At 44.3% G+C, this 15,402-nt stretch overlaps 1 protein-coding gene and 1 long non-coding RNA gene across 5 annotated transcripts in view; one reads left to right on the top strand and one right to left on the bottom strand.

The window, feature by feature from the left end:
* Positions 1-15,402, bottom strand: part of CDHR3 (cadherin related family member 3) — a 77,428-nt gene that overhangs the window by 5,971 nt on the left and 56,055 nt on the right. For 3 of the 4 annotated variants that reach the window (XM_019958667.2, XM_070787739.1, XM_070787741.1), the window contains exons 9-15: positions 12,420-12,591; positions 11,062-11,164; positions 9,841-9,939; positions 8,169-8,395; positions 6,023-6,194; positions 4,234-4,484; positions 2,078-2,259 (exon numbers count right to left, since the gene is read on the bottom strand). In XM_019958667.2, coding sequence (XP_019814226.2) covers positions 2,078-2,259; positions 4,234-4,484; positions 6,023-6,194; positions 8,169-8,395; positions 9,841-9,939; positions 11,062-11,164; positions 12,420-12,591 — 1,206 coding nt within the window. The remainder of the gene's footprint in view (positions 1-2,077; positions 2,260-4,233; positions 4,485-6,022; positions 6,195-8,168; positions 8,396-9,840; positions 9,940-11,061; positions 11,165-12,419; positions 12,592-15,402) is intronic. The other variant, XM_070787740.1, reaches the window with a different exon arrangement.
* The window catches only part of LOC139182697 (uncharacterized), an 83,833-nt gene that overhangs the window by 42,160 nt on the left and 26,271 nt on the right, over positions 1-15,402 (top strand). Inside the window, exons 4-5 of the long non-coding RNA XR_011566220.1 lie at positions 2,100-2,244; positions 5,957-6,065. This is a non-coding gene — a long non-coding RNA (uncharacterized lncRNA). The remainder of the gene's footprint in view (positions 1-2,099; positions 2,245-5,956; positions 6,066-15,402) is intronic.

Here is a 15,402-nt window from a genome sequence, read left to right as displayed (position 1 = left end):
AAAGGGTGGACAAGAATTAACCCGAGAGCATTCTGCCCTGGTTTACACTTGACAACATGGAAGCCTTTGGGCAACTATGTCCCCCAGGATTCAGAGTCTGATTAAGAGAAGGACCAGGGCTGGGGACTAAAGTGAAGACTGGACTCCCAGCCCTGCTTCATCACTATTGGGTTGGGACTAAGGAGGTTCTGAGAACTTGATGAGCTTGAAAACTACTGCTTTCTAGAACTTCAGGGACTCTATTTCCTCTGACACACTGAGGGAGGGCCATGACCACCCCCATCAGACGGCCGGGCCATTCTTCCTGGCTGGGCTTCTTCCCCAGCAGCCATCTGACCAGAAGGGGTGGCTCACCCTGGGAAGGTTCAGCGACTAGGAGTTAAATTTTGGCTTTCTGTAACATGAAGAGCTGGACGCTTGATGTTAATACCCTTCCGTAACAATCTTGAATTCTGTAGTTCTGTGACCTTAATTTTATTCTTTGTTACTGGACAAATGTTGGTTGCCTTATGATACAACAAATTGCCAGAGAGGCCAGGTCTGAATCTGAATCACCAGCTAGTTTTTCCTTTTTTTAAGTCAACCTTGTTGAAAACAATATTTCAAATGTAAATGAAAGCAACCAGGTTCAAGGTGCACATTTAACCATAAATTGCATGTGAGTTGCAGTGTCTACGGGATTACCTCCTTTAAGAACTTCTGCCCAAATCCCATTGCAGAGCACCACCATTCTTACAAGCTTAAGCATCACTCTTTTGGAGCCAGTTTTTTTTTTTTCTCAAATCAATTTGTGAGTACAGTCCAAATAAAAATGCCTTTTTTAATTTCAGCAGATGCTCAGGGATTTCTTACCTTGAAGTCAAGGTTGCCAATAGCAACGAATGTCCCCAATAAATATGGCAAAATGCAATGCACATCTTTATGCTAATACCTTATACTTTTATACAGTCTTTCATCCATAGACTTAAAATTATTTGACAGTACTAGTTAATCTTCAAAATACCTTTAAAAGATGCATGTATCTTATCACCCCTTCTTTTTGCCAGTGAGAAATTCCAAAATTGGAGGTTCCAATACCACAAGATACTTGAGTGTAGAGCTAAACTTGGAATCTGAAGTCCTGTACTCACTGGGACTCAGCCATGAAAAATCATGCAACAAGATTTTAAAAACGTGTGTATTATGCATTTACTCGACATCAGGAACAGTGCTAAGTGCTTCCTTTGCATTTGCTCATTTAATTGTTTGGTTTTCAAATAAAGAAATTGAGATTCACAGAGGTTGTCATTGCTTAAAACCATGTACCCAGAAAATGGTAGAGCCAAGATTTGAACCCTAGCCTTATCTGACTCCAAAGCACAGGCTGAGAAACCCTCGTGTTCTCATTGTAAGAGCTACTGAGACTCAAGAAACTGACTCTGGAGAATCTTATAACAATTCAATGCTTTCTGCACTTCACTCTAGTACCTCCCTTTAGCTGGTAATAGACACTCTGTAGAGCATCACTGAAAGAGGCATATTAGTGAGCAGGTGAGGATCCAAGGGAGAAGAAGCTGACCTGCGTTTACAGCCCTTGAGAGGGAGGGATCAGGGCCATGTGCAAAAGAAAAATGATTATTTAGTCACACCAAAGCCCAGTTGAGTCACTGGAGCCAAAAGCTTAATTCCCTTATTAGTTTCTCATGCTTCTAATTCCATCCCATTCTTTAAATATTCCACAAATAACAGCACAGCATATTCCACTGCTACTCATGACTGGCCTTGTTTTTGAAGCTTTTATCCAGGGCAAGATTACCAAGAAGTTGAAACCCCAATTTCACTGAGAACACATCAAGGACAGGCAGGTGCCAGGGAAAAGCAAAGGAAGAGTTTTCAGGTCTGGTTTGGTGAAGGAGGTCCACCAGGACAAGGAGAGCTGGATGCCTTCCCTATATCTCTGTTTGCTTCCTTCATTCCAGACACCCTCTCTACCCTGTGGAGAAATCTGAACTGTCTACCTTTTCTTCTCCAGACATCACCAGAAGCAGTGTCCTCTGAAAGGAAATGATGGGAGGAACCCAGCCCACTGGCAACTTACAGAGTTTTCTTGTGCTTTTCAGTCTTGCAGGGACAGTGTCTGTGGATGGCTTTGGCCAGCAGGACGATCATGGACACCAGGAGACCCAGAAGCAACATGGAGCCCAAAGTGATGACAAAAGGCACATACCAGGCAGATGGAGAATACACGTTCTTCCTCAGGATCTGGTAGGTGATCCTTGGCTTGAATGATAGAAGCAGGAGAGTGAGTGGGGGCTGGTGGTGTCTTTGACTTCAGCACCCTCTCATGTTGGGTGGCTGAGTGTTCATTCTGCTCTTTGTTCTTGCTCTAAATATCTGATATCTGTGTGCTCATCATTCTAGCTGCTTTAACCCATCACCTTATTTATAGTCTTGCCATACATCATCCAAGGAAATGGCAACCCACTTCAGTATTCTTGCCTGGAAAATCCTATGTACAGAGGAGCCTGGAGGGCTACAGTCCATGGGGTCGCTGGAGTCAAACATGACTTAGCAACTAAACCACCATACATCATCCATTAGACCAAAGCCCAGCAAATGTAGGGAACTGGGAAGCAACTCTAGGCTTAATTTCATTCACTCTCTTCCCCTTTCCCAAAGATAAAAATTCCATTGGCATTTTTTTCCCTCCCAAATAATGGCATAATCTAGGGACTAATATAGCCATTGTCTTTCACTGGAAAGGCATGAGCCATGAAAGTTGTTTTTTTGTTTTTTTTTAAATACTTTGTAGGCTTCTCAGTGTTCACTCACTACCAGCTGCATTGCCAGCTGAGCAGGCTGTTATCACAGTGAGACCTCAAGTTCAGTGTTTGCTTCCCAGAGAGGGAGACAGATAACAAACAAGTTATAGAGATTTCCAGATGGGGGATGTCACAACTGGGTTGTGTAATAAGTCCCAGAAAGATGGCGGCTCCTTATTCAGAGGCACCAACTGGCTCCTACCATCACTGAAAGCCCTTGAGGACACCTAATGCCTCCATTCATTGGAAGGAGAGGAGAGGAATGTTGAGCAGCTCTTGGTAAGACTTGGAGAAGCAGAATTTGAACACCTATCATAGGTTGCTTTCTGAGGTTCTGATTCCTTCTGTGTACTCCAATTGTGGGGCTGCTTGCCAGGGGCACAACTTTTACTAGGAGCAGGAGGAAAGGGGACAAAAGAGTCTGTATGAATAGAAGCCAGTTGATCAAGGAGTCAGGGGTGATAATCCTCTTGTCAGATTCTAAGACTCTCCCCTCCTTTATTACACTGATGCTATTGTGGCACCTGCTTATTTTCTTCCTACTGTTTAGGACAATTTGTAATTAGTTTATTAATTTGCATCCCTGCTTGTAATCTGTCTCCCCCTCTAAATCAGAGGTGCTCAAACTTTGGTGCAATCTAAAGGCTTATTGAAAACACAGATTTCTGGACTCCATCTGCAGAGTTTCTCATCCAGTATACCTGGGGATGTGAAATTCCAGGTTTCAGCATTCTTCCCTGGAGGTCATAGTGATGATCATGGTCAGGAGAGGTATAACTTTAATGTTCTGGGGTGGGCTGAAGAATCTGGTCTTCTAATAAATTTTCAGGTGATGGTGATATTGCTAGTCTGGGGACTACACTCAGAACCACTGACCTCTACTCGTAATATAAGCTCCACGAAAGCAGAGATCATTTTTTACTTATTTACCTAAGTGCTTGCTTGATAATATAGGTATTATCGTATCTACAGATTGAATGAATGGAATTTTTTTGGGGTCGGGGTGGGGAGTAGAGTACAGTTTGGCAAATAATGACTCTTCAAAAGAAGTAGAGAAGGGCATCTGGCAGCTTAGCCGCTCTCGTGGACAATGATTCGCAATGGCTCTTAGGAGCAAGCAGAGGGGCTTGTGAAGGCAGCATGTCCATGAATATTGGCTCCTTTGTCACAGGACTCTGGATGGTCAATACCTGATCTTTCACAAGTCTGCATAAATTAGGAAAAGTTAATGGTGCTCTAAGCCCAAGGTCTCACCCGGATCTTTTTCTACCACCCAGTGACTAATCCTATCCAATCCATGGTTGGTGGTCCTGTCAGTATCCTAACACTTCATGTCTTTTCAGTCCATCCCATATTTCTCCTAGGTCAGAGGGCCCCACCAGTATCAATCACAGGGGATGTATCTGAGAAGTCCAGCTCCCAGAGCCCTTACCTTGGGAGTTGTGGTGATAATCGTGGTTGGGTGAGGAATGACACTAATACTCAGTGTCACGGTCCCGGTTTCAACAAGAGCCCCAGCTCTCTTCCTGCCGGACAGCAAGTTGTCATTGGTTATGTAGACAAGCAGTTTGTAGTTCCAGATCTTATCTAGCCCACTAGCATAGTCAAAGCGAGTCGCCAGGATCAGGCTTGTAACATTGGACCCAGCGTTGGGAGAGAAAGTGAAATGACTGTTGATGTTGCCTAAATGAGATTTGATGCAAGGATTTGGGGAAAAGGAAGAAAAGAGCATGAGAAATAAAGGTTTAAAAAAAAAAACCCATCCAGTCTTTTTCCTTAAACATCCACACTGCAGATGTAGGTTGTTTCTGATGTACTAGGGTGGGGTCAATAACAGAATATGATCCTTAACTGCTCCAGAGATTTCACGAGTGAAATCTGGTTGTGTTGCTCACAACCAGCTTGGCTGCAGTGAAAACAAGAGCAGAAAAGGGCACCGGCACATGTATCTCAGGAGAATGGCCGCCGTGCTGCTGAGTGTCAGGCAGAAACCTAACAGTCCTGGTGCGGTCAGTGACACTGTCAGCATTCGTTTAGTAACCATGTGTAACTCATGCTCAGACCAATCAGTGGGCAGCAAGAAGGAAGGGGGCACGGTCCCTAGCCATAGGCCAAATTCACTCCACGCTTTTCATGGAACGTGGCTGGTCACACCAGTGACAGATGACCCTGGAGTCCCCAAAAGGAAGGTACCGCCTGCTCAGGCAGGGACTGCAGTCCCCATATCTGCCTCCCTCCACCCTCCCTTGGTGGGGGCCGCAGGCTCACAGTTTCAGGAGCCCAGAGCAGAGAGGCTGCCCCTCCCAAGCAGCCCTTGCTCATTCCTCCGGTGGCTCCAGACCCGTTACCGACTGAAAACCAGTAAATGGAGCAAGGGATGATGCAATTCTTACTCCCTTAGCAGCGAAGTGCCCCGTTGTAAAGACCTGGAGGGTTCTCAGTATGGATTATTTCTATCTCTGGCAGTTGCAGTTGCTGTCTCCAGGCAGGCTCTGCCCCTGGTGACACAGCCTGCTCGAGAGGCTTCCTGCTGCTTGAGTTCCTGCTCTGCCAGGGCTCAGCGGGTGGCCGAGCTGGATTTTTACTCTCTCACGTGAAATTGCTCTGCTTGTTTGGGTTTAAATCTCTGGCCCCAGCACTTCATTAGATGAGCTATTTTGGTCTCATTTCCATTGAGGGGTGCTCTTTTTTCTCTCTCCCACAATGGTATATTTTTAAAGAGAGAAAATGAATGGAGCAGAAGAGAATTCCTGAGGACACATTTCAAAATGCATTTAATCTATTTCATCTATTATTATCCAGAGAGAGGTTTGGGATCCCCTGCCCCCACTACAAGCTTGCAGCAAAAGAGCTGGGGGAGGAGTTGAACTAAAATATTTTTTTAACTACACTAATCTGATTCATGAATCACGCAACAGGCTGGGAATAGGAGGGTGTGGAGTCACCATCAAAGGGATTCACCTTTCCTTGGGCCTTTGGGCAGCTAAGTATGGGAGTCTGGGAAGAATTAGGTGAGAAGGGGGAACCAAGGAGGAAAGAGGGGTTCCAGAACCATTAGACCCCTCGTCCCTGCTTTCCTCATTCAAGACAGCCTATCCTTCACACGGTGCCAGATCAGTATGTGAACTCTGACTCCACCCCTTCTACCTAAACAGCTGCTGCAGCCTCCAACACCAGGAGCCCTCAGCAAGGATCCAGGAACACTGACATCAATATCATACCTGCGCCAATGGAGTAACGAAAAGACCTAGGGCTGGAATCAAGGTCAGTACATGTGAGCTTGAAGTTGTGAATATTTGTGCCAACTTTCAGATCCACTGGGATGGCCAGGAAATATGAGTTTGGGGTACAAATTGGTTTTTCATCATTTTCTTCAATGATGTTCACAGTAACCTAGAGCAGCAAGAAAGTGGCCTTGTGAAGTAGTTATCATTTAGTCCTTACTGTGTGCCAGGCACTGGGCTGTGTGCTTTTTGTGAATTAGTGAGGTTTAACCTCACCCAAGATAGATAATATGATTATTCCCACTTTATAGATGGGGCAACTGAGGCTTAGGGAGATTAGGTAATTGACCTAAGGCTATTCATTCAGTTGGTGAGTGGTGGAACTGGGATTTGAACTCAGGTCTACCTTACTCCAAGTCCTGTGTTATTAACTTTATCATGTATGTGTTATGTGTACATGCATGTGTGATAATATACATAATAATGTATTTCCACAGCCCTCACACACATGCATCTAGACACATGCACTCATCCCCAGATGATGCTGAGTTGTTTTTTCAGTAACAATGATGGATCTGTGGTGACCCTCCTATGCTTCCTTGCTTGCTGCCTCTCTGAGTTGGAAGTTCTATCTTTAACTTTGGAAGATAAAGCAATGGCTCTCAACACTGGTTCCACTTGTCTGGCCCACTCCAAACCAAATGAATTAGACTCCCTGGAAGTTGGTGCCCAGGCACCAACTGTTTTTTACATTCCCCAGCTGATTCTAACACGCAATCAGGGTTGAGAACCACTGGGATAGAAGGGGGCGACCCGGCTTAGCCAGGCTCTCATCTGTAACCCAGGCTATCAGCACCACACTGAGCTGGTGGTGCTGGCAGGCCACAAGCAGGGGCCAGCCTGTTCTCTTTCATCACCATCTTTTATGCCTGGTGAATTGGAATATGGACTGGGATGCCTGCCAGCACAGAACATTGAATGTCAGCCCTGAAAGGGACTTATGTGATCATCACCCTTTTTAAAAGCTTATGAATTTTTGAGTCGTATTCATTCTACCTTTGAAATTTGGGGATTTCAGTTATTCCTGAGCCTGGCAATAAATTGAAATGTTCTCTCTAGTTAGCTCCCAAAGTGGACTCCATTCATTCCTCTCAAAAACCCAACCTAACAAACACAAAAATTACCTTCAACTAAGCACATCTTTTCCTTAGCTAGCAACGCTGAGCCTCACACATCGTTAAAAACATTGTCCCACTAATTCAAAGCAAGTCATCAGAGGAACTAGACTATTCAGGCATTGGGTTATGAGGTGATTCTCCAGGTGAGAGAGAGAAATCAAGGTACAAAGATAAGCATTGCTCAGACCCCCTTGGAAAATTGGGATCAAAGTTGAGAAATGAACTCTGCCTCCTGACTCTGAAACAGTCATTCTCTCTATCACATAGGGATGCCTGCTGCTAGCTGAGTTCATTTTGCCTTATGCTTTTTCACTTTATTAACAAAAAAGACCAAGAAATATTTCCCTCTTTGTGGCCCTCATATTATCCTCAAATAGTCCTAAACACTGTTAGCACAGATCACTTAAACCCAGGCTCCTCAAAGTATGGCTGTGGACTAGCTGCATAGGTATTGCTTGGAAGCATGTCAGAAATATAGGTTCTCAGGCCCTACTCAGACCTCCTGACTCAGAAATGCGTGTAACCAGATTCTCAACATCAGGGATGGCAAAGCAATATAGCCCCATGTCTAGCCAGATAGTTTTTTTTAAGACCTAGCTCACCTGCTGTGATGGGGATAGGGTAGGAATAGGGGAAAACTTCGAATACTTGGGGGTGATGCACAGCACCAGCCCACCACAAAAGCAAGGGGAGATTTAAGAGCAACAGAAGGAAGCTTGTCCCCCAGGGCAGCCTTCCATCTCAGTGCTTCTCGCAGTACACACAAATGTGGGCTTAAAGATGTCAGTCTTTATTTCCTGGCACTCCTGTGTGTGTCTGATTGTGCTGAGTGGGATACCATTAGCCATTTCCTGCAGGAGGTGCCCTTTTAAGATTCTTTCTTGCTACAGCCACACCTGGAGGGTGCCAGGGAGACCCAAAGTCAACCACTTGGGCACGTGTGAATGCACCACAACCCCACTCACAGTGACTGAGCTGCTGTCCTCGTTGTTGGTGGCCTGGATTCTGAGAATATAGACAGGGATTGTTTCATAGTCTGCTTTAGTCACCAGCTGGAGTTCTCCCGTTTGGGGATTAATCCAAAATATATTTGGGTACTGCTGGCTGGCCCCTCCAGCAGAGATGGAGTATGTGATGCAGCTCTGGGGGAAGTCTTTATCTGTCACTTGCACTCGTCCAACCTGGGTTCTAGCTGGAAGAATAAAGTACCTGTGATTACTCCTGAGAATAATATCTGAGATTAGTCCTGCTTCGGGGGTGAGAGGAGGAACCAGGAGCAGACATTCTCAGTGCCATGGGCCAACAGACTTTTGGAGGCCTCTTTGCTGTTCAAACTCTGTGTGTTTTACATCTTCAATTCTATTACATTCAAATTACGTTAATGACACCCACTAGGAAACTGGCCATGTGATCCAAGCAATACTGTGAAGTGTAAAAGACAATTCATGCCTTTATATAGACTCCAAGTATGCCAATTATTATATGATCATAACACTGGAAAGAACATCCTCCCATATACATCTTTTTGCAGCAGTGTTGTCTTTTTTATTTTTCAGATTTTTCTCTAATGAGCCTAGGGTGCTCTTATAAGCAAAATAAAAACTAATTTTTAAGGGTTTAGCCACAGGATGATTAGGATATTTTTGATTTTTAAATCCTGTTGCATTTGGCTTATTTTACAAGTCTTGTTGGTGGGGCTGCTTGAATCCTGTCTTGCTTGTTTTGTAGAAGTTCTTCCTCATAAATTACACTCCTCAAGGGCAGAATTTGCTTTTATTCAAATACATAGGCTGGCACTATGTGCTTGACTCAAAACAGGTGATTAACAATTGTATCAGGATCTATAAATTCATAAAAAGCCCATTCCTGTTGCATTTGTTATTCACTGGGTAAGGCATAAGGAACTAAAAGCATTTTCTTGAGACCTGCTGTTTGTGTTTTGTTTAAAATGTAATGTCAGGAAATGGAGCTCATCATAAAGAGAGAGAATGAAATGAAGAAGAGATGATTTTAGAGGCAGAGTTTTGGGTTTGTTTGGTTTTTAGTACAGAAGTAGCCACAGTCAAAGGCTGTAATAAACTCTGATTATTGTAGAGTTAACAGTGTTCTCTTCAAACTGGGAGAGACAGGGAGAAACTCAGCCTGATTGGAAGGAGCCTGCAGAAATCGAGGAGTCCTAAAGGGTGGGGAAAAGAGGCCTCCAGGGAATCCTGTGATGGAGAGAGAAAGCATCTTTATTTTGTTTGTAAATGAGAGAAATCTAGAAATGGGAAGCCTTCTATTTTTAAATCTCAATTCTGAGTGAGCTGGATAAAAATCACAGTGGAGACCAAGGGAAAACTTGGGCTGCAAAAAGAGAGGATTAGCAGAATCAGGCACCCAGACAAAGAGGCAATCAGGGGGTTCAGAGAAATGCAGTTTAGTCAACAGTTTTTAAAATCTAGATTTCACTTGAAGGGCTCCTCCACAGTGAGGACAATTTAAAAAGAAGTAAGAGATGCAGTAAACAGGAATCAGTGGTGATTTGCTGTGCATAATACCACCAGGGCCTCTGGCAGGGAGCCGCCCTCCACCCAAGTGCCTCCATATGAACCGGTCCCTCAAGGGCCCTGCAGTCCTGTGTTGTAGGTTACTTACGTGGGCTCAGTTCTGACACGGCAAATGCATAGGATGGACTATCAAAGACAAGAGGAAACTCATTTTCTGGGCTTGTTAAGATATAAATGTAGATGTTATCTATAAGTGGAAATAGGAAAAACATTAAATCACAATACAGGCATCCCTCGATCTGTTGCACTTTATTGTAGTTTGCAGATAACTGCATTTTTTGCAAATTGAAGATTGTGGCAACCCTGTGTCAAGCAAGTTGAAAAATATGGCACTATTTTTCCAACAGCATTTGCTCACTTTTGTGTCTCTGTGTCACATTTTGGTGTTTCTTGCAGTATTTCAAACTTCTTTGTCATTATTATATTGTTATGGTAATCTGTGATCAATTGACTTTGATGTTACCATTGCAAAAAGATTATGACTCACTAAAGGTTCAGGTGATGGTTAGCATTTTTAAACAATAAAGTGTTTTTAATTAAAGTATGTTCATTACTTAAAATTTTTTATTATTATTATTTTGGCTGTGCCGTGCAGCTTATGGGATCTCAGTTCCCCAACTAGGGGTCAAACTCATGCCCCCTGGATTGGAGGTGCAGAGTCTTAACCATCTGACCCCCAGGGAAACCCCTGTACAGTGTTTTTTCAGACATAAAGCTATTGCACACTTAACACACTACAGCATAGTGTAAATATAACTTTTATATGCACTGGGAAACCAAAAAAATTCATGTGACCCACTCTATTGCTTTGTGCCAGGTCAAAGAGTTTGAACGGGAACTTGACAACTATGAGGAGACACAGATATGGGGCTTTAAGTAAGGAAGTAATATGATGACATTTGTGTTTCCTGAAAATCACTGTCAGAAATGTGATGGGTGCATTGGAAATGGGCAAGACTAAAGGTGGGCAGAAAGACTCTTAAAGACTCTTAGCATGGTAAGTCAGCTAAGAAGGGGAGGTTCTGCATTAGAGCAGTACTAGTAGGGTGGGGCTGGGGTACAGTGGAGGGGGAGGCACCAGGTCTTTGAGATTTTAGTAGGTGACACAGAAGAAAGGATTTGGAGACTGATTAACTGCTCTTGGTGAAGGACAAGAGGAGACTGGTCTGACTCTCAAGAGTTGGGGGTGTTGGAAGTCTCCGTTTGAATACCAATACATCCCCAGCCCAGGACTGAGCATGGTCTAGCACAGTTTAGTCACTGCAATTTAAGGAAGATGCTTTATGAAATAAGTCAAAATGATACTTGCTTTTATAGTAAGGAGCAGCAACATCCTGTACCTGAATTATCATGGTGTATTTATTGCCAGCTGCTAGATTACTTGGATTTTCATAATCTAGATCACCAATCAACTAGATTGAAACAGAGAGATCGGATTACACAGAATAAACAATCCTTTTAATTGAACTGACATTTTCATATACTGTTGGTGTACATGTAAATTGCAAAACCTTTCTGAAAAGCATTTTGCCCATAGAAGGAGCTTTAAAAAGTTATGTCCATACCCTTACTCACTACTAGAGGACTTATTTGATAGAATTTATCAAGAGACAGAATCTATGTTTAAAGATGTTCATCAAGCACTATTGTCCAGCATAGGCTCAAGGCTTCAAGTAAGTTGAAGAGAAATGTGATACAGAATCCTACATGCAGGGCTATTTCCATCATTTAGAATATTTATGGATATATGTATAGACTATATATAAAGTTTATGCACAGGGAAGCAGACAAGAAGGAAACATATCAACATGTTAATAGTGCTTATTACTGAATAGTAATGCTTTCCTGTGTTTCCTAGTATAGTAAACATGTATTAATTTCTTAAACAGAAAAATATAGAAGTTATTTTTATTTGATGTGATGAATAAAATTGGTATAACTCTTGAGGATGGGAAGTGAAGAAGGGGGTAGATGAGATGATGGCTGGTGGGCTGCTTGTTCTTCCTGAGGCTTTATCTCTGGTGCAAAGACCACCTCCCCCATCAAGACCACTCCCTTTAAGACCCCCAACTCCCCTGTCCTTCTATCTTTCTCCTTCTTTGTCCCCACAACCGTTCGGTGGGAACCTTGTTGTGAAGGATCTCACACAGCTCACTGAGACCTGCCTTTCATGCCCATGTTCTTCCATTTCTGTGTTGGCCCCCATGGAGATACTCCTCTTTTTTCTTATCCTCCTTTGGGTCTCCCATGGTCCTACAGTGTAGAATTTAGCAAGACACGCTCATGACCCCAGGCCCTGCTCTCTCTCAGCTCACACCGCTATGGCCAGGAAGGAGCCCTGAAACAAACAAGAGTGCTTGAGCCCAGAGGAAACAGAGGTGACTGTGGAGGCAGCTAACCAGATGCACAGGCGGCCAACTGCGGGCCACACAAGAGAGAATCCAACCCCTAGCACCCCGGGCATAACCATGCATAACAAACAATTCCTGGAACTTGGGTAAAATAAAGAACAAATGGGGAAAACAGAGTCACTGTCAGTTTGTCAGTTACAGTCGGTTGGAGAGGAAGTTACCTCGGAAATTTCTCTCAGTGGGGCAGCAGGAGCACTACGCATGTTAGACCAACCTCCCCAGTGCCCTCTCGATGATGCAATGCCCATTAACTGACCACGATTTTCCCAGAGCCAGCTGGATCCTGTAGAAACCTGCTGCCTCTCCCCACTCCAGATGGCGTGGTGAAGTTGAATCGGTTGTTTGGTGCTTCGCTGTCATCATCAAAGCAGAACTTGTTCAGGTCCAGAAGCGACGTCCCCCTGGCTGCTCTCTCAGGCACCATAATGCTGGCAAAAAGACACAATTCAATATTTTCCCCAACAAATGGTGACTGAGTGTTCCTTCTAACATAGGCCTTAGGCTAGACAGCCTGACTTTCATTTCAACTGAAAGCAAGTCTGTGGTTAAGGCACTACCCGCCCAACTGGTGTCCCCACTCTGCTCTTGCCTCCTTTCAGAAGATTCTTAGCACAGCAGCCAGAGGGAGCCTGTGAAAAGTGTCATCAGATCATGCCCCTTCTCTGCTCCTAAATCCCAAAAGGCTCCTTATTTCATTCCAAGCCCTAACTCCGATCTATAGCATCTTTCATGATGTGTACCTACCACTCACCCCTACCCCTTACCTGTCTGAGCTCATCTACTAACTCTTCTTGTTCATTGTCCTTCTGCCCTGGCCTCCCTATGCTCCTGGACACTTCCTGGGCCCTGACCTCAGGGCCACTGCAGTTACTGTGCAATGCTCCTCCCACAAATGTGCACACTGCTTGCTCTTTCTCTTTCTTTAGTCTTGAATCAAATGGCACCTTTTCAGGAGGCTCCCTGGCTACCCCATCTAGAATGTCAACGCCCCTTGCCCATTGCTCCCTCTCCCCTTCCCTGCTTTACGTTTAAAGCTTGGCACTTCTTTTTTTTCAATACACTTATATAGTTTACTTACTTATCCTGTCTATTACCTGTCCCGTTCCCCCGACCCCTGGCTCCAAGAATGTAAGCTCCACAAGGGTGAAGATCTTTATCTGCTTTGTTCTTGGCATGCTCAGGAAATACTTGTTGAATGAATGAATGGTAGCTTATGGGACTAGTATAGGAGTGAAGAAGAATATAAGAGAAATATAAATTCTGTCCCTGCCTGCAGGAGTTGATAATCTGATTGGAGGAGATCCCTGTACCCCTCCACCCCTCCACACCCATGCTTAGAAGATTAGAAATTCCTCTACTTGTGTTCTCATGACTTCAAAGGCATAGAAGGTCCTCCTGACACCTTAGCATCATTCATTCAATAGAGGCTTATTAAGGGTGGAATTCTGAGTCCCAATCTCAGTTCACTCCTGGAGCGAGGCAAATATTAATAACACGCAAATGAGTAAAGCTGCCGCCAAACTCAGAGCCGTCTGGTCAAGCCGAGCTTGGAGTGGAAGACTCCAAGGAAGTGTGGTTAACACCTCCAGGCTTCAGTTCATTGAGTGTCTTCATGTGTCTCCAGGTTTCAGTTTTTCCCTCTGGAAAATGGACTTGTCAGTTAGCTTCTGCTACAAAACAAACCAGCCCAAAACCTAGGGGCTTAAAACAATGGGCACTTATTCTTTCTTACAACACTGTTGGTTATCCATTTGCTTTTGGTTCTAGTCCTGCTTGGCTGGTCTCTCCAGTCACTGATGGCTGGCTGGGGACTGATGCTCCTGGAAAGCCTCACTCACATCTCTGGTGGGAAGGTGGGTGGTTTCTGCTTTGTATTGTCTCTCATCCTCCAGGAGGCTAGGCTGGGCTCTTCTCATGGAGATCTCAGAAAGTGCTCCTTCCAAAAGTTGCAAGTGAGGGCAAGTCCCAATGCTAACACTTTTCAAGCCCCTTCCGTGCCATGTTTGTGAATGTTCTGATGGCCAAAGTAATTCACCTAGTTAAGTCCAGATTCAAGGAGTAGAAGGAGATACCCATCTTTCAGAGGGAGGAATGGCAAAATCACACTGCAAAACAGCCTGTGTATAGGCAGAGAGGAATTTGTATGAGCGCTGTTTCTTTTTCTTTCTTTCTTTTCTTTTTTCTGTACCTACTACAATCGTGTTTTGCCTTGGGCAGAATTTCTTATAAAAATATATTGTGGCTGTCATGAGAATGTGCCTGGAAGACTTTCAGCTGAGGGAACATAATGGACCGCAGATCCCAGCTGCTGGGCTCTAAAACCCATTGCTGGATTTGCAGTGAGGTCATGTGCCAATGACAGGGCAGGACAGAGATACTAGGCAGACTCATTCCTGTCCCGTGACAGCTGACTTTGGCTCCTGGACTCCCCATTGCCCTAGCCAAGTTCATGGACTGCATAGCTGACTAGAACATTCTCACCCACGCATCCTCCCTTGTTCCTTTACTCAGGTCAGACTTGCATCGCGATCTGATGGCTCTTGCAGCCTAGCCTAGCTCTGTCCCCATCTTCTCCCGTAGGCATTTCCACTAATAAGAGCCTTGCACCTTTAATCCTGTCTTGGCATCTTGTTCTCGGAGCATCAACATGAGTTAAATTCTCTGATCCTCTGTACTATCACTTCTCTCTGCAACCAAATTATGCTGCTTTCTACCTTCCACATTAGCTCTTCATGGCAGCTAAAATTGGCTCAGCAAACATGGAGCCAAGTCTGACGGCAAGGGTGGTCTTGGGCTGCTGAAGATAACTGGGTTTGCTTCCGGGAAAGTGGTCTTTCTCGCAGGTGTAACTACATTTCCATGATGCCACCATGGGCAAAGATCACCTCTGTATCTCATCCGGACAGGAGTCCCAGCATCTCTGCTCCTATCTTGATTGCATGATGTCCTGGATGCTTAGAACAGATACTGTCTGTTAAATACCAACTCTATGCATCCTACCAAACTTTAAAAACTCTGTCTTTCATCCTCTCATCACCAAGAGGTTTGTATTCTTGTCCCCATTTTACAGATGAAGAATGACTGGTTCAGAGTAATTTCAAGACCTATCCCAGAAAGCTGATACATCTATTGTTGGTGTAAAGAGTCACAGTACATTTTACTTTAAGTTCCATCAGTGACTCTCCAGGCCCTAAAGGGTTCAGAATATGAGCTCTGAGTACCAGTCTGCAGAAGCCAGG

Source organism: Bos indicus, chromosome 4 (genome assembly GCF_029378745.1).
Source record: "Bos indicus isolate NIAB-ARS_2022 breed Sahiwal x Tharparkar chromosome 4, NIAB-ARS_B.indTharparkar_mat_pri_1.0, whole genome shotgun sequence".
NCBI lineage: Eukaryota > Metazoa > Chordata > Mammalia > Artiodactyla > Bovidae > Bos > Bos indicus.
This window is presented reverse-complemented; position numbering and strand designations above follow the sequence as displayed.